Source organism: Jaculus jaculus, chromosome 3, assembly GCF_020740685.1.
Source record: "Jaculus jaculus isolate mJacJac1 chromosome 3, mJacJac1.mat.Y.cur, whole genome shotgun sequence".
NCBI classification, from domain to species: domain Eukaryota; kingdom Metazoa; phylum Chordata; class Mammalia; order Rodentia; family Dipodidae; genus Jaculus; species Jaculus jaculus.
Window position 1 is genome coordinate 150,086,647 of NC_059104.1, and position 22,696 is coordinate 150,109,342.

The 22,696-nt window shown below is 44.8% G+C and overlaps 1 protein-coding gene across 1 annotated transcript; it reads right to left on the reverse strand.

Moving 5' to 3' along the window:
• Positions 1-2,773: 2,773 nt before the first annotated feature.
• On the reverse strand, positions 2,774-21,294 carry Wdr73 (WD repeat domain 73). The gene is made up of 8 exons (XM_004658100.2): positions 21,214-21,294; positions 20,862-20,929; positions 20,119-20,207; positions 11,657-11,745; positions 11,104-11,168; positions 5,323-5,487; positions 4,454-4,819; positions 2,774-3,617 (listed from the first exon to the last, which is right to left on the reverse strand). The coding sequence occupies exons 1-8, from the start codon at positions 21,252-21,254 to the stop codon at positions 3,382-3,384; spliced, it is 1,119 nt and encodes a 372-aa protein (XP_004658157.2). The 5' UTR covers positions 21,255-21,294; the 3' UTR covers positions 2,774-3,381.
• Between the last annotated feature and the right edge of the window lie 1,402 nt (positions 21,295-22,696).

Here is a 22,696-nt window from a genome sequence, read left to right on the forward strand (position 1 = left end):
AGCCTTCAAAACCCACCATTTTATGAACTTCACTGTTAAGTAAACAAAAACATTCATTTCGGAACTAAGCACGGTGATATACATCTGTAGTACAAGCTACACAGCAAGATGAGGCAGGAGGATCACTTGAGCTCACAAAAGCCTGAGACCCATATCAAAAGAAAAGCATCTATAGCCAGGTGGCACCTGCCTTTAATCCCAGCCCTAGGGATACAGAGGTAGGAGGTTTATTTTGGTTTACAGACTCGAGGGGAAGCTCTATGATAGCAGGGGAAAACGATGGCATGAGCAGAGGGTGGACATTACTCCCTCACCAACGTCAGATAGACAATAACTGGAGAGTGTGCCAAACACTAGCAAGGGGGAGCTGGCTATAACACCCATATAGCCCGCCCCCAACGATATACTGCCTCCAGGAGGCGTTAATTCTCAAATCTCCATCAGCTGGGAACCTAACATTCAGAACACCTAAGTTTATGTGGGACACCTGAACTAAACCACCACCGCTCACATAGGATGCATGAGCCATGGATTCCAATACCAGCCCTGCAAAAAAGACAAAACAGGGCTGGAGAGATGGCTTAGCGGTTAAGCGCTTGCCTGTGAAGCCTAAGGACCCCGGTTCGAGGCTCAGTTCCCCAGGTCCCACGTTAGCCAGATGCACAAGGGGGCGCACGCGTCTGGAGTTCGTTTGCAGTGGCTGGAAGCCCTGGCTCGCTCATTCTCTCTCTTTCCCTCTATGTGTCTTTCTCTCTATGTCTGTCGCTCTCAAATAAATAAATAAAAAATGAACCAAAAAAAATTAAAAAAAAAAAAAAAAGACAAAACAGTGAGAAGCCCCAGGTCACCTCATTTGGCCTGAACTACCAGGGCTGCTACTTCCCTACGTTGGTTATTATCCCTTTAGAAACATGAGAGACATGCCCACCAAACCTGAGTATAACAACTTCTCACTAGTAACACTAACAAAAGTCAAAGAAGCCGCTAAGCGGTGGATAAAGGCATTCATCATATTGGTAGAAGAAAATGGCATACTCTCTACAAAGGGTACCTTGGCAGTACATTTAAAACTTACGTACAGAACATAGCAGGAAGGCAGACCTTCCTTTGCATTGAGTATCACGCAACCTCAAAGCAGTCAGCTCTTACCACATGGCAATTTGGTGACATAGTCTTGATTTAATCACTCCTGGCTTGTTATTGGGGTTTTCTTTTCATGGTTAAAAAAAGTATTTAATTTATTTGAGACAGAGGAAGAGAGACGGAAAGAGGCATATACAGAGAATGGGCATGCCAGGGCCTCCAAGCCACTGCAAACAAAGTTCAGACGCATGCACCACCTTGTGTACCTGGCTTACATGGGTTCTGGGGAATCAAACCTAGGTCCTTAGGCTTCAGAGGCAAGCACCTTAACTGCTAAGCCATCTCTCCAGCCCTTCTTTTTTTTTTTTTAATATTTTTTATTAACAACTTCCATGATTATAAAAAATACCCCATGGTGATACCCTCCCTCCCCACACTTATCCCTTTGAAACTTCACTCTCCATCATACCCCTTCCCCATCTCAATCAGTTTCTCTTTTACTTTTGATGTCATGATCTTTCTTCCTCTTATGATGGTCTTGTGTAGGTAGTGTCAGGCACTATGAGGTCATGGATATCCAGGCCACTTTATGTCTGGAGGGAGCAAGTTGTAAAGAGTCCTACCCTTCCTTTGGCTCTTACATTCTTTCTGCCACCTCTTCCGCATTAGACCCTGAGCCTTGGAAGGGGTGATCAAGATGTTACTCAGTACTCCAGTCACTTCTTTCCAGTACTATGATACCTTTTGAGTCATTCCAAGGTCACTTCCATCTGAAAAGAGAAGATTCTCTACCAAAAGTGAGAGTAGCATTAATATAAGGGTATAAATATTAACAGAAGTGCTTACTGGGCAGTTTGATAAACATAGTATATACATTTTTCCAGGTATCAGCAGATGTTACACCCCTAGGGCTCATGACTACCTGTTTTAAGTTTTCAGTATCAGGAATGTGTTCCCCCCCATGGAGTGGGCCTCCAGTCCAATTGGAGGGCAGTTGGTTTCCACCATGACAGACGTGCCACTATCGCACCCATTGGCTCATTTGGCCTGGCTGGTCAATTGAAAGGCTTGCAGTGCCCACTGTTGAGTATCTTCACTGGTGGTATCTCTTTCTCCCATTGAACTACATGTAGAATGGCTTCTTCCAGCTTTCTGTCAGCTGGTCTACATAGAGGAGGTTATCAGCTCAGTTCCAGCAGGATTTCTCAGTGTCCAGCCCTTCTTTTCATGCTTATTGGCCTTTTGTGGTGGCTTGATTCAGGTGTCCCCCCATAAACTTAGGTGTTCTGAATGCTAGGTCTCCCAGCTGATGGCATTTTAGGAATTAAATCCTCCTGGAGGTGGTATATTGTTGGGGCCGGGCTTACGGTGTTATAGCCACCTTCCTTTTGCTAGTGTTTGGCACACTCAACCGTTGCTGTGGTCCATCTGATGTTGGTAAGGGGGTGATATCCACCCTCTGCTCATACCATCATTTTCCCCTGCCATCATGGAGCTTCCCCTTGAGTCTGAAAACCAAAATAAACCCTTTCTTTTTTTTCTCACAAGCTGTTCTTGGTCAGGTATTTACTGCTAGCAATGTGAACCTGACTATAATGCCTTTATACCTTTTTTCTCCTGTGTAAAAGTTCCTACATGTTTCCATTCATGAGTTCTTCTTTTATGTGTATATGCATGTGCATGTTATGTGTACATGTGTGTAGAATACATCATTAATGTCCACTTTTTTTTTTTTTAAACAGGGACTGTCATTGTTTTGGCACTCACAGGCAGGCTAGATAGCTGGCCAGTGAGTGAGTCTCAGGGATCTGCTGTCCCTGCCTCCACAGCCCTGGAATTGCAAGTGCTTACCAACATGCTGGGGGTTTTGTGGTTGCTTTGTGTTTTTAACATGGGTTCTGGAAACCTGGCCTCAAGTCCTCATGGAGCACTTGACCAACTGAGCTATCTATCACCCAGGCACTCATTGACTTTGATACTAAGACAAGGCAGTAACAGAGACTGCCACTGCACACTTGGGGGAGATGGGGCTTCCTGCCAAATCTACTGTGCCATGTATCCAACCAACCATGTTCTGATATTTTACTTCTGACATTCGCTACGATTCTGTAAAACAGTTATTACTATCCTTATTTTACAGATAAGAAAATGGGCCAAGTAAGGCTGGCTAACTTGCCTGAGGCCACACAGCTGGTAGCCTGTGGTGGACCTATGGTCACTCAAGAGTCCTGCAACAGTGCTCTTGCCATGTGAGTAGCTCCTCTTCTTCCCAGAGGCCTGGGAGGGGAGCCACTTGTGTCAACAGGCAGTCTGAAGGTCCACCCAGTCCCACACATGCAGAGAGGCATCACTTGCTGCTGATAACAAAGTCCTGGGTTTGCAGGGGTGCCAGGTGTGGGTAGTGACCAGTGGAGCAGTTTCCATCTTAGTTTCATCTAGGAAAATGTGACCTCTGTGAGTGAAGAGAGGCTTCACTTGGCTTCTCTGTCCATCCCATGAAGTGACATCATAGATCTGGACTGTCCCATCAAAGCCTGAGGAAGAACACAGAAAACAAAGGACTGACCCTGAATCCTTCAGACTTGGTGATGACTTCCTCTGTAACAAAACAGAAGTTAATCAAGAGCAAGGTTACACCTGCCTCCATGTTGGTCCCTGAGGATTTCCTACGCACGTCTGTGATAAACTTGTCATGTGTCAGGCTCTTGAGACAAATCCCAAATATGTATTTTTAATCCTCAAAACCCTCTCTCACCCAGAAAATGGACATATATGAGACTTTTTCACACCTTTCAACTGGTCCCAATCCCTGTACCGCTGGGTGCTCAGCAGACTGCCCTGTCTCTTCCTTGATGTGGGAAACACAGCCCTCGAGAATGTTTACCCTCGTGTCCCCCTCACGAGCTGCACCTATCCCCATTCCATCCTGCTATCTTTCTGTTCTGGATCTTGATGCTTTGCTTCCTGTGATATCAATATTCCTTCAGTCCTTCCTCTCTCCCTCACTGGCTTCTAGATGGCCCCACTCAACCATTCAATGAGGGTCTTCGCCAATGTCCAGAAGCCTGCTGCCCTTGCTGGCTTGCTACAACTCAAGCACAAGCAGACTGAGAGGCTCGCGAGATCCTGTTGCAGGCCTCACGACTGTCCCAGCTTTTACTCTGTGACTCTCTCAACAGACTTGAATCCCTGCAAGGCTTGGGAGGGCTGCTGCCTTGGAGGAACCCAATGACCAAACTGCAGCCCTCTATGGACAATTTGAACTTCTGCACCCAAATTTATCATAAGGCTGCAGTATCCTTTCGGAGCACCTTATTGTCTCCTGGAAGACAGAAATCAAGTAACAGACACACATGCTGCTCAGCAGTACCTGAAATAGCCAAGCAGTTGTCCAGGCGTGGAGCCCAAGTCACTCGCAACAGATCTGGATCAGGGCTAGGTGTGGACACTGGGCACTGGGCTGAGCTCACAGGATGGCAAAGGTTCCGAGGATCAAGGAGACGGAGTTGCCCATTTGAGGCAAGGCTGGCGATGCAGGACCCAGGGCCTTGGCCCCTGTCTCTAACTTCTGCACACCATCTCTCTCCCCCAGACTCAGGATTTGGGCCGAGATTCTCCACTGGTGCCCACTTCTGGCGGATGTCGACAATCCCCAGCCGGCCTGAGGTACCGCAGAAAGCAAAGGTGTCTGCATCTAGGACCTGTAGGCTACTCAGCTCCTCACCGTCACTGACACCTGAAAGACCAAGAGTGACATAAGAAAGCTGTCAGAGCCGGGCGTGGTGGTGCACGCCTTTAATCCCAGCACTCGGGAGGCAGAGGTAGGAGGATTGCCATGAGTTCAAGGCCACCCTGAGATGACAAGAGTTAATTCCAGGTCAGCCTGGACCAGAGTGAGACCCTACCTCGAAAAACCAAAAAAGAAAAAAAAAAAAAAAAAAGAAAGAAAGCTGTCAGATGACTGACAGATCAGTCAACTTGGCAGGGCTGGCTGGTCCCAGCAATCTCAGGCAGAATGAGTCTCATCGTTTCCCCCTCCCCTTCATGTCACCATAGTCAGCTCCACTGGGTGGACTCTGGGCACTGGCACTTCTCCCTAGGCCATGATGAGGCTTGTGGTGGCCAAGACCTGCATCATTTTGCATGCTTCCCCAGTAGCTGGCAGAACCTCGATGTGGCTGTGTAGGACTGAGGGGTACGGTTGGCAGGAGGAGCCAGCAAGGGTACACTCCTTAGTACCTGAACTGTATGAAGTCTTCTGGGATTCCAGATCCACAATCCTCAGGCCACTGAGCCGTACCCCATGAAGGATTCCAGGAGCCATGGAGGAGAAGACAGCCATCCGAGACCAGAGACTCCCCTCTTTCTCATGCACAGCAATGGTGTCAGTGGCTTGAATGACATCTGAGGGAAAGGAGAACAGGCTAAAGTCAAGAACGTTAATGAACACTGGAGACATCACATGGTGAGGACTGGCCAGAAATCTTCCCTTGAACATTCAGAAGGTCAAGGAAGAAAGGGAGTTGACAGCTGCTAAGAGGATATTAGATTTTTTTCTTGAATAGGGTCTCATATAGCCCAGGCTGGCTTTGAACTCACTATGTAGCTGAGGATGGCTTTGGTTTATTTTATTTATTTGAGAGGGGAGAAAGAGAGAGGCAGACACACAGAGAGAATGGACATGCCAGGGCCTTTTGAAAATGAACTCTAGATATATGTGCTACCTTGTGCATCTGGCTTTACATGGACCGGGGAAACAAGCACTTCGACTGCTAAGCCGTATCTCCAGCCTTTTTTTTTTTTTCCCCAAGGTAGGGTCTCACTGTAGCCCAAGTTGACCTGGAATTCACTATGTAATCTCAGGGTGGCCTCAAACTCACAGCAACCCTCCTACCTCTGACTCCCGAGTGCTGGGATTAAAGGTGTTTGCCACCTCGCCTGGCTTTAAAATACATTTTTTTAAAATGTGGGAAAAGCCAGGCATAGTGGTACACACCTTTAATCCCAGCACTCAGGAGGCATAGGTGGGTGGATTGCCGTGAGTTCGAGGCCACCCTGACACTCCATAGTGAATTCCAGGTCAGCCTGGGATACAGTGAGACCCTATCAAAAAACAAAAACCAAAAAAAAGTAATGTTGTAGCCGGGCATGGTGGTTCACACCTATAATCCTAGCACTTGCGAGGCAGAGGTAGGAGGGTCACTGAAAGTTCAAGGTAATCCTGAGACTACAGAGTGAATTCCAGGTCAGCCTGAGCTAGAGTGAGATCTTACCTTGAAAAACAAACAAAAAAGATTTTACTTTTGTTTTGTTTTCTTTTAGGTAGTATCTTACGTTAGCCCAGGCTGACCTGGAACTCATTCTGTAGTCCCAGGCTGTTCTCAAACTCAGTGGTCCTATCTCTGGCTCCTGATTTTTATTGACTATTTATTTGCAAGCAGAGAGAGAGGGGGATGAGGTGGTGGTGGTGGGGAATGGGCACATTAGGCCTTCTGCTACTACAGACTCCAGTGGACACTTTGTGCATCTGGCTATATATGTGGATACTGAGGAATTAAACCAGGCCGTCAGGATTTACAAGTAAGCATCTTTAACTGCTGAGCCACCTCTCTAACCCCTGAGCATTTTTTTTTTTTTTCTAGGTAGGGTTTCACTCTAGCCCAGGCTATCCTGGAATATACTATGTAGTCTCAGGCTGACCTAAAATTCAGTGATCCTCCTACCTCAGTTTCCAAAGGTGTGTGTGCCCACACCCAGCTTGAACTTAACTTTACTTTTTTTTTTTTTTTTTCCTCTTTCTGGTTTTTCAAGGTAGGGTCCCACTCTAGTTCAGGCTGGCCTGGAATTCACTATGTAGTCTCAGTGTAGCCTTGAACTCACAGCGATCCTCCTACCTCTGCCTCTCTAGTTCTAGGATTAAAGGCATGCACCACCACGCCCAGATGAGCTTTTAATAATGTTATTATTCATAACAGTTTGGAACAAATCATTGTAACAGGGAAAATGTAATAGAGAGAGATAGATATAGAAGAGAAAGACAGTAAGAGAATAGGTACACCAGGGCCTCCTGTCACTGCAAACTCCAGATGTGTGTGCCACTTTGTACATCTGGCTTTACAAGGGTACTGGGGAATCAAACTCAGGCCTTGCAGGCAAGCACCTTAACCACTGATCCAGCTCTTCAGCCCTCATTTTCAGTTTTTCAAAACGTGTTTATTTGCACAGATGCATATGCAGGTGTGTATGCGTGTTATGTGCATGCCAGGATCTGTTGCTTCTGCAAACACACCAACACACACACACACACGCACCTGTGCCCACCTGGGTATATTTGGGTGAACATGGGCCTGCAGGGTTTGCAAGCAAATGTCTTTAATCACTGAATTGTCTTCCCAGCCCCTCGTTTTATATTTTCTTGATCCAAGAGGGAACTCACTATTTGCATTTCACATTATCTGCAGAACATGAAGATCTGTGTGGTTTTTCTGTTCTGGAGGACCAGTACTGGTCAGAATGATGAAAATGGATGCGAGAAGGACACTCAAATGCAAGTGCAAGCAGCAGTACGTTCACTTGGGACAGTTTCCTGTGTGATGGCCACAGAGGACACATCCACACTTCCCACCACCTCAGCTGCAGGGCTTACAGCAGACACAACACTGAGCTTTGGGGTGATAGCTGCTTTCTACCGAGGGACCATGAGCCTGCAGCCAAAGCTGCCTCGGCACAGCCTGCTTGCCTCTGCTGGGCCACACTTCCTCTTCACCCCTTCCACAGAGCCCAAGGGGCATGGAACCAGTTCTTTCAAGACCAGCTACTCTGAGCCAAGGGAAGGTTGCCTAGTTCAAAGACTTAGTGGGGGCTGGAGAGATGGCTTAGTGGTTAAGGTGCCTGACTGCAAAGCATGATCCACTTTCCAGGTCCCATGTAAGCCACATGCACAAAGGTGAGGCAAGTGCAAGGTCGCACATGCACACACAGGGACACATGTATCTGGAGTTCGAAGACAGTGGCTGGCTGGAGGCTCTGGTGTATCAATCCCCCCCACCCCCAATCGCTCTCTTCCATTAAAAAAGAAAGCCAGGCATGGTAGTGCACACCTTTAATCCCAGTACTCTGGGAGGCAGAGGTAGGATTACTGTGAATTCAGTCACCCTGAGACTACATAGTTAATTCTAGGTCAGCCTGGACCACAGTGAGACCTTACTTAAAAAATTAAAACAAAACAAAACAAAACACACACACACACACACACACACACACAAAACATTCAGTGGGGTCTGGATCTGTAGCTCAATGGTAGAGCGTTTGCCTAGCGTGCTTGCTCAGCTGGGTTCCACCTTGGCTGCATGACTGATTCAGTGAAAACAAAGGCTTGAGGTCTCCTGAGTAGAGACATGCTCTATAGTTACAGTAGACAAAAATCAGGCCGGGCTGTAGATCAATGGTATAGCATACATGTGAAGCCCCACATTCCCCCTCCAGCATGCTTTCCTCTAGAAAGAAAGTCAGAACTGTTCTTTTCTATTCAGGGATAAAGCGCCCACATCTAAAAAATCCTCACCAAGGCCTGGAGAGATGATCTGTGGTTAAGGTGTTTGCCTACAAAAACCTAAGGATCTAACTTTGATTCCCTAGTACTCACATAAAGCATCAGGAGGTGTACGCATCTGAAGTTCGTTTGTAGTGGCTGGAGGCCCTGGGGCACCCATTCACTCTCTGTGTACCTCTTTCTCTGTCTCTCTCTCAAATAAATAAATAAAATATCACCTCACCAGTCATGGTGGCACATGCCTTTAATCCCAGAATTTAGGAGGCAGAGGTAGGACGATCCACTGTGAGTTCAAAGATACCCTGAGAATACAGAGTGAATTCCAAGTCAGCCTGGGCTACAGTGAGACCCTACCTTGAAAAACAAAACAAAACAAATAAACAACAACAAAAAGAAACCATCACCTAATTTACTAAACCAACACATTAAGAAGATGAAAAGGCTAGGAGAAGTTATTGGCAAATATATCTAATGAAGGCCTTGTATTCAGAACACATGAAGAACTTTTGTAACCCAATAAAGATCAACAATCCAATTAAACCTAGGTGAACGGTCTCAGTGGATGATTACTAACCACATGGGATGCTCAGCACTATTAGTCAGTATGGAAATGCAAATGTGCACCAGCCTCAACAGTATCCAATCCACAGCCACTGGCATGGGTTTAGTAAGACAGGGACGGGATCAGTGTTTGTCTAGCATGCCTCACACCCTGAGTTTCATTCCCAAAGCACACGTGCATGCATGCACACACACAGAGTAACAATATTGGTGAGGACATGGAGCAATGGGAACCCCATACATTGCTAGTGGGAATGGAAATGGAACCATTTTGTAAAGTTTTAAAGTTCCTGAAGAAAATTAAACATAGACTACATAACCCAGCACTCCATTCATTGATAGGCATCTACACATGAGAAATGAAAACATATGTCCATAGCAAGATTTGTATGTTAACATTCTTTGCAGCATTATTCCTGATAGCCCTAAACTAGATCCATCAACTGGTGACTGGATAAATAAAGCATGGTACATACACATACTGGAATACAATCAGTCATAAAAAGGAATAAACTGGGCTGGAGAGATGGCTTAGGTGCTTACTTATGAAGCCTAACGACCCACATTCAATTTCCCCACTACCCACGTAAACCAGATGCACAAGGTGGCACATGCATCTGGAGTTTGTGGCTGGAGGCCCTGGAGCACCCAATCTATCTGCTTCTCCCCCCCCCACCCTCTCTCTCTCTCTCAAATAAATAAATAAATAAATAGATTTTTTTAAAGGAACCAATTACTGGTGCATGCTAAAACATGGAGAGCCTCCAAAGCACTATGCTAAGAGAAAGAAGCCAGATACAAAAGAGTATGTGAAAGATTCCATTGATGGATTGATGGGAATTTTCCAGAACAGTCAGGTCTACTATTAAGAAAGAAGATTAATAGTTGTTTGGGCTGGGGTATGGGAATGCAAATTTTTTGTCTGCTTTTGTCCCCCCCGCCCTCCCGTTTTCCTCTAGTCCAAGCTGACTCACTCTGCAGCTCAGGCTGGCCTCAAAATCATAGTGATATCCTTATCTTGAGTGCTGGGATCAAAGGCATGCAGCACCATGCAAATAGTAAATGGCATGATAGATTTAACTGGACTGACAAAAATATTCTCAAACTGATTTATTTATTTAAGTTTTTTTTTGTTTCTTTAGCTCAGGCTGACCTGGAATTCACTATGTAGTCTCAGGGTGACCTCAAACTCACAGTGATTCTCCTACCTCTGCCTCCCGAGATTAAAGGTGTGTGCCACCATGCCTGGCTCTAAAACTGATTTATAACTCATAAAACAACTGTTTTATAGTGAAGACTGAAAAACTTCTTAAATTTGCTTTTTAAATCTCTGGACTTTACACTTGAAATGGGTGAATTATATGATAGGAAAAACCTCAGTAAAATAAACATGCACCTGCCACATATTCCTACAAGTGAATGATGCAAAGATCTGGAAACCATCACACAGGATTAGTGACAAGAAAAGTGCAAAGTGCCAGTGACCTTGGGATGCAAATGAAACAGGAACTGCCTCTGTGCAGCAGTCAAGTTCAAGCAAAGCCAACGGCTGCTGCGGAGGGCTGTTCGTGGGAAGCTTCACAGTGAGGCAGTGAGGACGCCCAGCTCCTCACACCATTTTAAAAGAAAATATTTTAAAAATATTTATTTGAGAGAGAGCAAATGGGCACACCAGGGCTTCTTGCCACTGCAAACTCCAGACACATGTGGAACTTTGTGCATCTGGCTTTGCATGAGTAATAAGGGAACTGAATCCAGGCCATCAGGCTTTTCAAGCAAGTGCTTTTAATTGCTGAGCCATCTCTCCAACTCTGAAAACCTCTTTACTGGCTCAGAGTAGGGAACAGGAGAGTGTGAGTCACTTACTATCCTAGAACCTAAAGATCCACCAAGTCAAAGTCACTCACCCCTATCCTCTGCAATTTGCCACACCTTCAGGTAACATCCTGGAAGCCCACTGGTCACCAGCAACCTGTTCCAGATAGATAGAAAATCCTGTCTAAACAGAAGAAAGCTTACCCTCATCCCAGCAGCTTCCCCCCCTCTAGCCCAAGCAGATACATCTTGCTTTAGGGATAGGCCCACAGCTCATACAGAGCTATGGACTTCTACAGGTCATTATGAACCTAGGGAAGACACCATGGGGAACCTGAACATACAACCCTAACCCAGAAATTTCCATCCTCTATTTACCCAACTGTCTACCTACCATCACTCTCTGAGAAACCCAAGTATATTGTTCTGTACTGCACATAATCCCTGGAGCAACTCACCTGTGGTTCCATTCACCAAAAACAGCTTCAAGGCTAATGGTTTCTTTGTATGTATGTATGTGTGCATGTGTGCACACACACCCACATTTGTCTGTGTGCTTAGGGGTGGGCATGTCCATAGGTTACTCTTAAGCATTTCTAGCCACCCTTTCCCAATGGAAGGTCCAAGTCCCAGAACTGGTCATACCTGGTATTTGGCACGTGCTTTAAATCAAAAACAGATGTGTCTGAAATCCCTCCATGGCACACCTTGAAATCTCTTTCTGGGAATAAGCCCTAAAATACAAAGGAGTGGCCAGTCAGAACCTACTCTTTTTTTTCTTTTTAAAAATATTTTATTTTTATTTATTTGACGGAGAAAGAGGGAGAGAGAGACTGAATGTGCCAGGGCTTCCAGCCACTGCAAACTCCAGATGCTTGCACCCCATTGTGCATCTGGCTAACATGGGTTCTGGGGAATCGAACCTGGGTCCTTTGGCTTTGCACAGACCCTACTCTACAAAGAAACATTTCAGAAGACCTGAAAAAGAGTCAGACTCTGGCCTGCAGGAAGCCATAGAAGTCACTCAGCTGGTGACAGATGCTTCTCTCTGCAGGGTCTTGGCATGCTGCTGTTTGTAAATGCTGTTCACTGACTATGTAAACAACATCTTCTCCTCCCCACCCAGCTCAAAGCCTTCTCCTAGAGCTTCACCAGTCCCTGTCACTATTGCACAAACACATCCAAGCTTTCCTGAGAGTCAAGAGAACTTAACAGCTGCATCGAAGAAATCAAGGATTATCAAACTGTTGGGATGGGACAGGCTCCCCAAAATGGAGTCACTGTGTGGTGACAAAGACATAATGAAGTAGGTTATTCACATTCCTCAAGAAACAGCCCAGCCATTATCCCTTCCTTGCCTAACAATCCCCCAAGTCATGATTTCCTGCTCCCTAATCTTGTAAGGTCACTGTTCTGGTCTCACACCGTAGCTATTTGAAATGGCTAATGTAAAGAACAAAGGAGTTCTTTTCCCTTCCACACCTTCCCCCAAATGAAGAGCCCTATAGAGCCCACTATCTGGAATTCCGAGTTGGCTGTGCTCCGCTCCTGAGAGTCAGTCCTGGCAGCTCATGCTTTTCCCCAAGAAAAGCTTCCATCTTTGTTTCAGAGTGGTTTCCATGGTCTCGGTCATTCCCCAATCTTACATCTGGTGCTCATGACTCAGATAGGCGGCTTCCAGTTGCCCTCTTGGGTGGACAGACCTCCTCTCCCCGACCAGACCACTGAGCTGCCATTTGACCCTCTGAAGACTTTGGACCATGTCTGCCTGGTACAGGCTTTCCCATCCACCACAATTCGACCTTGCTCTTCTGCCCTTCTCCGTCTCTCCCTCCTTGGTAAGTGTCCCTCTTGGGTTGGCCTGCTCTTTGGTTTAATTCCTCCTCGTGGAAGCCATGCCAGCACGCCAGGTTACACCCCTTGACCACTTTTGGGCCCCAACCCCAGGTCTTGGGAAAGACGTACTCTTGAAACCTTGAGTCTCTCACTCTCTGGTCTACTGCACCCTAAGGGATGCCTTTTGGTTAGGTTGCACCACTCAGGACACTTTCCCTCTCTTGAGCTCTCATCTTCCACTGCCAGCCACTTTCGCCACCAGGAGCACAGTTGCCCTCCTTGCCCACTAACAGCCTAAAAAGCTGCAACCTGTACAGCCTCTGCCCACATGGGAGGTGCAGGCCCCCTTCACCCTGACAGGCCAGGGGGTCACACTGGTGCTCTGTGTAAACCCAGCTTAAGCCCTTGTTCCTTTCTCTCACCCTTGTTTTGCTCTTTCCCTGTCTCCTAAGAACTTAAAGCCTCTACGACTCTTGGACAACATCTTATTTTTCCCTGCAACTCTGTCTGGACAATATACGCTAGAATGGGTCCAAATGGCCTGAGAAAAGTACTTTTGATTTCCAAATTCTCACTGATTGAAAAAACTTTAGCCAACATACAGGCAAATGGTCCAAAATACCCAAATTTTCACTCTACATGCACAGCCTTCTCTCTACTGTACCTGCTCTTCTCACCAGGTCCTTATAGCCAAGGTCTCAGGAATGCGCTCTCATGCAACCCCTCCCCCATACTCGTCTTCACCTCTGCTTTTGACTCGGATACCATACAGGGCCTCGCCCCAACAGCTCCTCTGGCTCCTCTAGCTCCATCAGCCTCTCCTGACCACCTGCCTGATAACAAGCTTTGATTTTAGTCTCCAAAGTTATAAATAGAATAAAAATTTAAAATGGGAATGCATAACCTCTGAATAAAAAAAATGAATGAATGAGTGAAGGGGAAATGGTTATATGAAAAGTGCACTTAGAGTGAATGTGTATGTATGAGTATGTATGTGGCACACAGCCCTAAGGCTGCAGAATGATTTCTGTTCTAAGCAGTGCCATTTCACTGTGGGAATGTTCTCCACCAAGCCCACTGTACTAGACAGCATAGCCAATTTTTACTGTTGAGTGTCCCCCAGAAGGAACACTAAAAGTAATGAAGATCATAGGCTAAAACAAAAACCAAACCAAAACAAAAAACAAGATTCTCCTATTCTTTTTAAAATGTTATAAAATGGCAGGATCAGAAAGCTGCCAAAACTCTCGCTGGAATTTAGGAATAAAAGACATGGCTCTTTCTTAGCTTCCCTGCAGAGCCAGTGGGAATCTCAAGATCCTGGCTCTAGCATGATGATGAATAATACCAAGTTGCTGTGAATAGATGGGGTCTGTTTTACACTTACTTTGTCTTTCTATGCTTCTATGAAACTACTAACAAACAACAGTCTCAATATTTATGCTTAAATTTAGAAGTACCCAATACTGAGTTTGTAAAAAAAATTCTAAAATTTCTAATAATGTTCAAATCTGCTTTCATATTTTTTTAAAGATTTTACTTATACAAAAGAGAAAGAGAGAGAGAGAGAGGGAGGGAATGAGAATGGGCATGCCAGGGCCTCCAGCCACTGCAAACAAACTCCAGATGCGTGTACCACCTTGTGCATCTGGCTAACATGGGTCATGGGGAATTGAACCTGGAATTTATTTGCAGTGGCTAGAGGCCCTGGTACACCTGTTCTCTCTCTCTCTCTCTCTTTCTCTCTTAAATAAAAAAGCAAAAAATGATCAAACATAAGAATTCAGGGCATAGTAGAAGGAGAAGAATTTCACTCCAAAGGCATAGTTGGAATCTTCAACAAAATCACAGAAGAAAACTTCCCCCAAATTGTGAAAGAGGTGCCAGTGCAGATACAGGAAGCCTTTAGAACACCAGCCAGACAAAACCTGGAAAGAACTTCTCCTCGCCATATTATAATCAAACTACCGGGCTGGAGAGATGGCTTTGTGGTTAAGCACTTGCCTGTGAAGCCTAAGGACCCCGGTTCGAGGCTCGGTTCCCCAGGTCCCACGTTTTAGCCAGATGCACAAGGGGGCGCACGCGTCTGGAGTTCGTTTGCAGTGGCTGGAAGCCCTGGCGCACCCATTCTCTCTCTCTCTGTCTGTCTTTCTCCCTGTGTCTGTTGCTCTCAAATAAATAAATAAATAAATAAATGAATAATCAAACTACCAAACACACAAACTAAAGAAAAACAAAACCTTAAATGGTTATATTAAAAGTCTTATGGTAAGAACAATAAAAGTTTCTGTTGGTAGTTATGAGTAGTTATAAGATGAATTGACTTAAGAAGATAAACTGGAGAGGAACCTTCAAATGTTTGATGTTAAGTGTTTGATGAAACAGATTATTACAGAGTGGTTACATGGATTGTAAGGTAAAAGTATGTAGATGAAGATATGAGTAAGCCTAAACAGAAGGCTAAAGACAAAATACTTAATCAGATTACAGACGTCTTGATATATAAAGTGACTATCAGCCTACGGCTTACATCAGACTAACAAAGGATGGCCCTGGCTGGTAGCAAGTTGCTATGGTATTCAGGTTGTAAACTTAACTTTAATTTACTGATGTTAATCTGGTCATAATAATGGTCATGAAAGACTGAATTTAGAGTACCCAAGCAAGTTAACTAAGTTCCTCTGTTTGTCAACCTTTTACTTAAATCTTAAGGTTAAAATTGACTCATTAATATTTAATTTAAGGCTATTCTATTTACAACCCTGCCTCAAAAAAAAAAAAAAAAAAATCTCACAGAGGAACTATTTCCTCGTTTTTTTTTCCTCCTATTTTATAAGGTAAATTGACCACATTTGAAATATTAAACAGTATTTACCTGTCTCATACTTGGAAACTATTTACTTCATGGTGAACATTAAAAGAAAACTCTAAACCAAGTAATGTTGTTAGTTAAGATGTAATTCCTCAATTCCTCTAACAATCAGTCTTAATACTTTAATTTTAACTTACATCATTACTGAACAAGTTTACCAAAATATCACAGGCAGAATTACAGAGTTGGTTAAAGTTCGAATAGTTATAGATTGTATCATAAAATTTTGTGTATGTTTGAAATTCAACATAGTTCTATAAAATTGATTTGGAAGAGATTTAAAATATTTCTTTTTGGCTCAGCAGTTAAAGGTGCTTATTTGCAAAGCCAGATGCAGACAGTGGAGCATATACTTGGAAATATATAACAGTAGCAAGTGGCCCTGACATGCCCATTCCCTCTCTTTTCCATGAGACGCCTCATTTTTTCATTAGATCATGGCCATTTAATCCAGTGCCTCTATTCTTTGGGTAACTTTAAAAATTATAATTTTTTTTTTTTTCGAGGTAGGGTCTCACTCTAACCCAGGCTGACCTGGAATTCACTATGTAGTCTCAGGGTGGCCTCGAACTCACGGTGATCCTCCTACCTCTGCCTCCCGAGTGCTGGGATTAAAGGCATGCGCCACCACGCCCGGGTCAAAAATTATAAAATTTTTGATGTCTTCATGTTACTACATAATATGGATTTTTTGTTTATTTTAAATTCTGTCACAAGATCTTTTGTTCATAGTTTACTCTCTGTAGCCTCAATTGCCTTAAATATGTAAACTCTACTTTTTGTCAGTATCAGACTTTTCCAGATATCAGAATATTGTAATTTGGTTTATACAAAATCCATGATGTTTGGCTATCAATAAGCATGCAACACTATGCTTGGCTAAAACTCTGTAGTTTAAAAATGGTTCCTGTCTTGTTCATGCTAGTTTTGCTGGATGATTATCAACTAGGTTATAATCTAAGTCCTACAAAAAGTGACTTATGAGCTGGAGGGATGGCTCAGGTGTTTGCCTGTAAAGCCAAAGGACCCAGGTTTGATTCCCCAGGACTCACATCAGCCAGATGCACAACAGGGTACACATGTCTGGAGTTCGTTTGCAGTGGCTGGAGATCCTGGTGTGCCCATTCTCTCTCTCTCACTCTCTCCCTCCCTTCCTCTCTCTTTCTCTGTCAAATAAATAAATAAGATAAAATATATTTTTTAAAGTGACTATTGTGATTTTATTCTTAAGAAAACTGAAAAAGCTCCCCATGTCTTAGGAAAATCCACTGCACACAATGTGAATATAGTTTGTTAAGCTTATGTTACAGTCATAAATATTTCTTTAGTTAAACTTTAAAATTGTTCAATGGTAAAAGGTACTTATTTAAGAAATTACTTTGTGTCTGTCATATTATCTCTAATATAACTCAACAGTGACCAAGTTTTATTTTATTCTTGAGCTATGTGTAATCAGTGTGTGTCAGTCACGGTTTCCTTAATTAACTGTCTCATTTCTGGTATCTTACGTTCATTGCTTATAGAAATACTAATAATTAAGACATGTTTCCTGCCCTACAAAAATAATCTTAAATTGTTGTTCTGCTTCCAGTTTGGGGGGTAACTGATACTTGCATTGGTATACACACTAACCAAAGTTGTTTTCAAACACATGCTAAGTTTTTATGCTGTTTTGTCTTTTCTTGGCATACAATTTCTAGATTAAATCAATTGCCTTAGAGTTAGTGATAAAATATTGCTTTCAGGGCCACTAAAATGTTCTGCCTATACTTATAAATGACAGATACATAAAAGATAGAATGTGTATGCTTTCTGTGTTCCAAATATAGCTTACATTGTCACCTGACAAGTAAACTTAAATATTAACCAAAATGATTTTAGGGCTGGAAGGATGGCTTAGCAGTTAAGATATTTTCCTGCAAAGCCAAAGGACCCAGGTTCAATTCCCCAGGACCCATGTTAGCCAGATGCACAAGGGGGCGCATGTGTCTGGAGTTTGTTTGCAGTGACTGGAGGCCCTGGCACGCCCATTCTCTCTCCCTCTCTCTTTCTCTGTCAAATAAATAAATAAATAAGTAAAAATAAAATCTTTTTTAAAAAGATTTTAAACTATTGTGTCATATATTATGTCAGATATGTTCTGTATCTTTTTAACTAATCTGTTCTGCTAATCAGATATGTACAGTCTCCCTGAGTGAGTAATAACCATATGTAGAAGCCAAAATCAACTGGAAAAACTGGAGTTAAAAGGATAACCAATATTTTGTTTCCTGCTCCTGGGTCAGAAGGCCACGGGAGATGATGGGACACTTGAACATCTAGCCTCTGATAAGTTACCTGTCTTCTTGATCAGAGAGGATGTGGAAATCCAGAGATAAATTCCAAGTCAGTGTATTTGCAACAGGAGAGTCACACTGGAGGAAAATCACTCCTCCAGGCTTCCCAAAAGAGGAAGGGCCACTTGGGCAGCATGGCCTTGACTTATCCTAGCAGATGACAATGCTCAGAGTCATAGAATTCACAGGTCCCTAAAAGTCTCTCCTACAGCACCATTACTGACCTCCAAAATGTGAAGTTAATTCTGGCAACCTACATGGTCTTAATCACCCAGTAAGAAAAAATATAACTACAATATAAACAATGAGTCTGACTAATAGGCTCCTCTGTCTGATGCTGACTTACAATACTAAACTTGAACATTAAGTTATGCCTTCTGCCTCTGCCTGTCCCTGATTAACTTCACCTACCCTTACCCCAGCTCCTCCCACCTGCCTTAGCCAGAATCAGAGCTATTCCTCAGGCCCCCTCCTTCCTTAGCTTTACCCTATCTCATCCAGGGATAACTACCCTGTCAACCCAATGGGCACTCTCAAACTTAAACTCTCTTGTGTTCCTACTCTTCCCCTGATCCCAAAATGCCCCTCTGCCTCCTCTCTTGCCCCAAGGCCTCTATCTCTTACCTCTGAATGCTCATCCTCCCTTTATGCCTGGTGTTTTTTTGTTTTTTGGAGGTAGGGTTTCACTCTAGTCCAGGCTGACCTGGAATTCACTATGGAGTCTCAGGGTGGCCTCCAACTCATGGCAATCCTCCTACCTCTGCCTCCCGAGTGCTGGGATTAAAGGCCTGCGCCACCACGCCCAGCTGCATGGTGCTTTGATGTCATAGCTGTTGACAAGAATAACAAGTTCCTTTATTCTCCCTTCTTTCTTCTCACGGGGTGCACAGAGCCCATCTCCCTCACCTTCTCTATAACAGGTATCTGCCAGCAACTGCCCTGATGCCAGCTCAATACAGGGGTGGTATGAGAGAAGTCTCTGCTTTGCTCAGGACCAAGTCATAACAACACACTACACTGACACTATTGATCTCACCACTCTGTCACCTCTAGCCACCATGAAACTGCCTCATCACCTGTCCTGAAGGGAGACCCATTGACTGCATTACCCAGCCTCTCCCATAAAAATTCATGGTCTTGAGCTGGGCGTGGTGGCACACGCCTTTAATCCCAGCACTCGGGAGGCAGAGGTAGGAGGATAGCCATGAGTTCAAGGCCACCCTGAGACTACAGAGTTAATTCCAGGTCAGCCTGGACCAGAGTGAGACCCTACCTCAGGAAAAAAAAAAAAAAAATTCATGGTCCTTAAGGTCAGCATGAAGAAATTAACCTTCATCTCTTATCATTAACAAAAGGCTGGAACGTTAGGTTTGGGGGCTCCCAAAATGGAGTCATCATGTGGTGACAAGCACATAAGGAAGTAGGTTATCCACATGCCTCAAGAAACTGCCCAGCCATTATCCCTTCCTTGCTTAACAATGCCTCCTCCCTCATGATTTCTTGCCCTCTTATCCTGTAAGGTCACTGCTCTGGTCTCACACCCTAGCTATTTGAAATGGCTAATGTAAAGGACACAGGAGTTCTTTGTCCCTTCCTCACGTGGTATGTGAATGTGCTACTACTGAGCTAAATCTATTTCTGATAAAGTGAGATTGACCTTTTCCTGTAGTGGCCCTCTTGTGAACTATGTGACATTCCTCACAGCATCAACCTTGTGTCTCCCTCTATTAAGAACAGGCCCAAGGCTGGAGAGATGGCTTAGTGGTTAAGGCCCTTGCCTATGAAGCCAAAGGACTCAGGTTTGATTGCCCCAGGACCCATATAAGCCAGATGCACAAGGTGGTGCACGTGTCTAGAGTTCTTTTGCAGTGGTTAGAGGCCCTGGCATGCCCATTCTGTCCTCTCTCTCAAAATAAATAAATAAAATATTTTTTAAAACAACAGGCCCAGTGTCTGTCTTTCTTTTTCTGGTATCCAGGACAATACCTGGTAGGTAAGAGGAACTCTATGCATGCTTAGAAGCAAAAGCTGACACAAACAGTGGCATTTACATTTTGAGTTACCTGATTTTCCTTTATGGAAAGTCTGAGAGGCAGTATCAGATGAAGTATCTCGTTTTTTGTCAGGAGTTCGTAGCCAGCAACAAAGACTCCTGGAACAAAGAAGTAGCTGTGACAAATGATTACAAGAGTGTGGACCAAGGCTGGATCTATAAACTCCTGCGGAATCCCCCCAGACAAGGATACATTCCTTCCCCATAGCGTGTGGCCTTGGATCCAGGAATGGCAGGTCTTCATAAGTGGAATAAAATGGCAGACGAGGCCCAGAGGGACGGCTTAGCGGTTAAGGCACTTGCTTGCAAAGCCCAAGGACCCAGATTTGATTCCCCAGAACCCATGTAAAACAGATGGTGCATGTGTCTGGAGTTCATTTGCAGTAGCTGGAGGCCCTATTGTGCCCATTCTCTCTCTCTCTCACAAATAAATAATAAGCTGAGATGGTGGCGCAAGCCTTTAATCCCAGCACACAGGAGGCAGAGGTAGGAGGATCACAGTGAGTTTGGGGCCACCCTGAGACTACATAGTGAATTCCAAGGTCAGCCTGAGAGTGAGCACCTACCTCGAAAAACAAATAAATAAAATAAAATAAATTTTTAAAAAGGCTGAGGAGGCACCAGATTGCAACAAGTGACAAGAGGCCCTCAGGCTTCCAGAAGCAGTGGGCTGCATCTTGCTAGTGTGAGACTCCTGAAACCCAGCCTGAGGAGTGGGAGTCCATTTCCTTTATGGGCAGAAAAGCCTATTACCTTTGTCACCCATCCACTCAAGGACTCGGGTGGCTCCTGAGAGGTCAAATGCATGGAAATCCTGGTACCTGCAGGGTGGGGGACACAAAACCACACGGCGTATGGTAGGTCCTTTAGAGAGAACCCGGGGATGGCGGCAGGGGTCAGGGGTCAGGGGACCGAGTCTGGTCACTCATACCATGGCCACCCTTCACCAGCGCGCTCTCGTCGCTCAGCCTGAGCACGCGGGGCCGAGCATTTCCCGGAGGGAGAGGCCCCCGCCCGCCAAGCCCCCGCCCGCGCCCTCCACGCTCCACTGCCCCCCAGGCCGGCACCCGGCCCGACCCCCCACTCTCCAGCCCCAAGGATTTACAAGCGCAAGGACTCCACCAGCCAGTCCTCCGCCGACTGCATGGTAACGGTCGCTTCCGGGACGAGGCTTTCTGGGCAGGCGCGTCCGCTGGCGAGGAGTGGGCGTGGCCTGCCGCTGGGAGGCGGAGCCTAGCGGATTCCCAGGGCTCTCAGCGCCGGGCAAAGGGCTTGGGCTGTAACTCACATACTCCGAGGGGCGGGGCGGACTTAAAAATAAATGAAAAAAGCGAGGTGAAATTAGAGAGCCCCAGATGTCAGCTCCAAGCAGGGCTGGAGGGACTAAATACACCGTTTTAGGACCAGGACCACAAAAGGCGGTCAGTGCCCCAAAAGCCAGATATAATACAGGCAAATGATGAGTAAGAGTTTGCATGTATGTACGCACATACAAGTTTGAGAACTTAAAAAAAAAATTATTTATTTCCAAGCAGAGAGAGAGAGAATGGGCAGGACAAGGTCTTAGGCCACTGCAAATGTACTCCGGATGCATTCGCCCCTTTGTGCATCTGGCGTTATTTGGGTACTGGGGAACCTGGGTCGTTGTGCCTTGCAGGTAAGGGCCTTAACCCCCTGAGTCATCTCCAGCCCTTGAGGACTTTTGTATGAAAGAAATATTATTGGGCTCAGGATGTAGCTTTCAGCTTATAGAGAGCTTTGCCTAGCATGCCAAAGCCCTGAGGTGGATCTCCAGCACTGCATAAAACCAGGCATGGTGGCACACACTTGTAATCCCAGCAGTTGTGAAATACTTGAAATAGGATCATAACTTGGAGGTCACCCCTGGCTTACATAGCAAGTTTGAAGCCAGCCTGATTTACATGAGATCTTGTCTTAAAAAAAAAAGTTCAGGGCTGGAGAATTGGCTTTGTTGTTAAGGTGGTTGCCTGGGAAGCCTAAAGATTCAGGTTCAATTCTCCAGGTCCCACATAAGCCAGATGTACATGATGGTGCATACATCTGTAGTTCATTTGCAGTGGCTAGAAGACCTGGTGTGCCCATTCGTCCCCACTTCTCTCTCTGCCTCTTTCCCTCCTTCTCTTTCAAATAAATAAATAAAAATATTAAAAAGTTCATCTGATAAATATTTATTTTGAGAGAGGGTGAGAAACAGTAAGTATGGGTATGCCAGGGCCACCTTCACTGTAAACAAACTACAGATGCATGTGCCACTTTGTGCATCTGGCTTTGGGTGGGTACTGGGGACTCAAACCCAGACCATCAGCCTTTGTAAGCAAACATCTTTTTTGTTGTTGTTGTTGTTTTTCAAGGTAGGGTCTTGCTTTAGCCCAGGCTGATCTGGAATTCACTCTGTAGTCTCAGGATGACCTTAAACTCATCGTGATCCTTTTACCTCTGCCTCCTGAGTGCTGGGATTAAAGGTGTGGGCCACCACAACTGGTTTAACAAGCACCTTTAATGCTGATCCATCTCTTCAGCTCAAAATAGTTTATCTGATATTCCAACTAACTTGGTGTCCTTTATTT

Excerpts from the sequence above, each read along its gene's own strand:
- Wdr73 (XM_004658100.2), bottom strand. The coding sequence starts at position 21,254 with ATGCAGTCGGCGGAGGACTGGCTGGTGGAGTCCTTGCGCTT. Across the intron at positions 20,208-20,861 it reads TGAGTGGATGGGTGACAAAG|GAGTCTTTGTTGCTGGCTAC; the intron begins GTAATAGGCTTT and ends TCTTTGTTCCAG. Across the intron at positions 5,488-11,103 it reads GCAAATTGCAGAGGATAGGG|ATGTCATTCAAGCCACTGAC; the intron begins GTGAGTGACTTT and ends CCTTTCCCTCAG.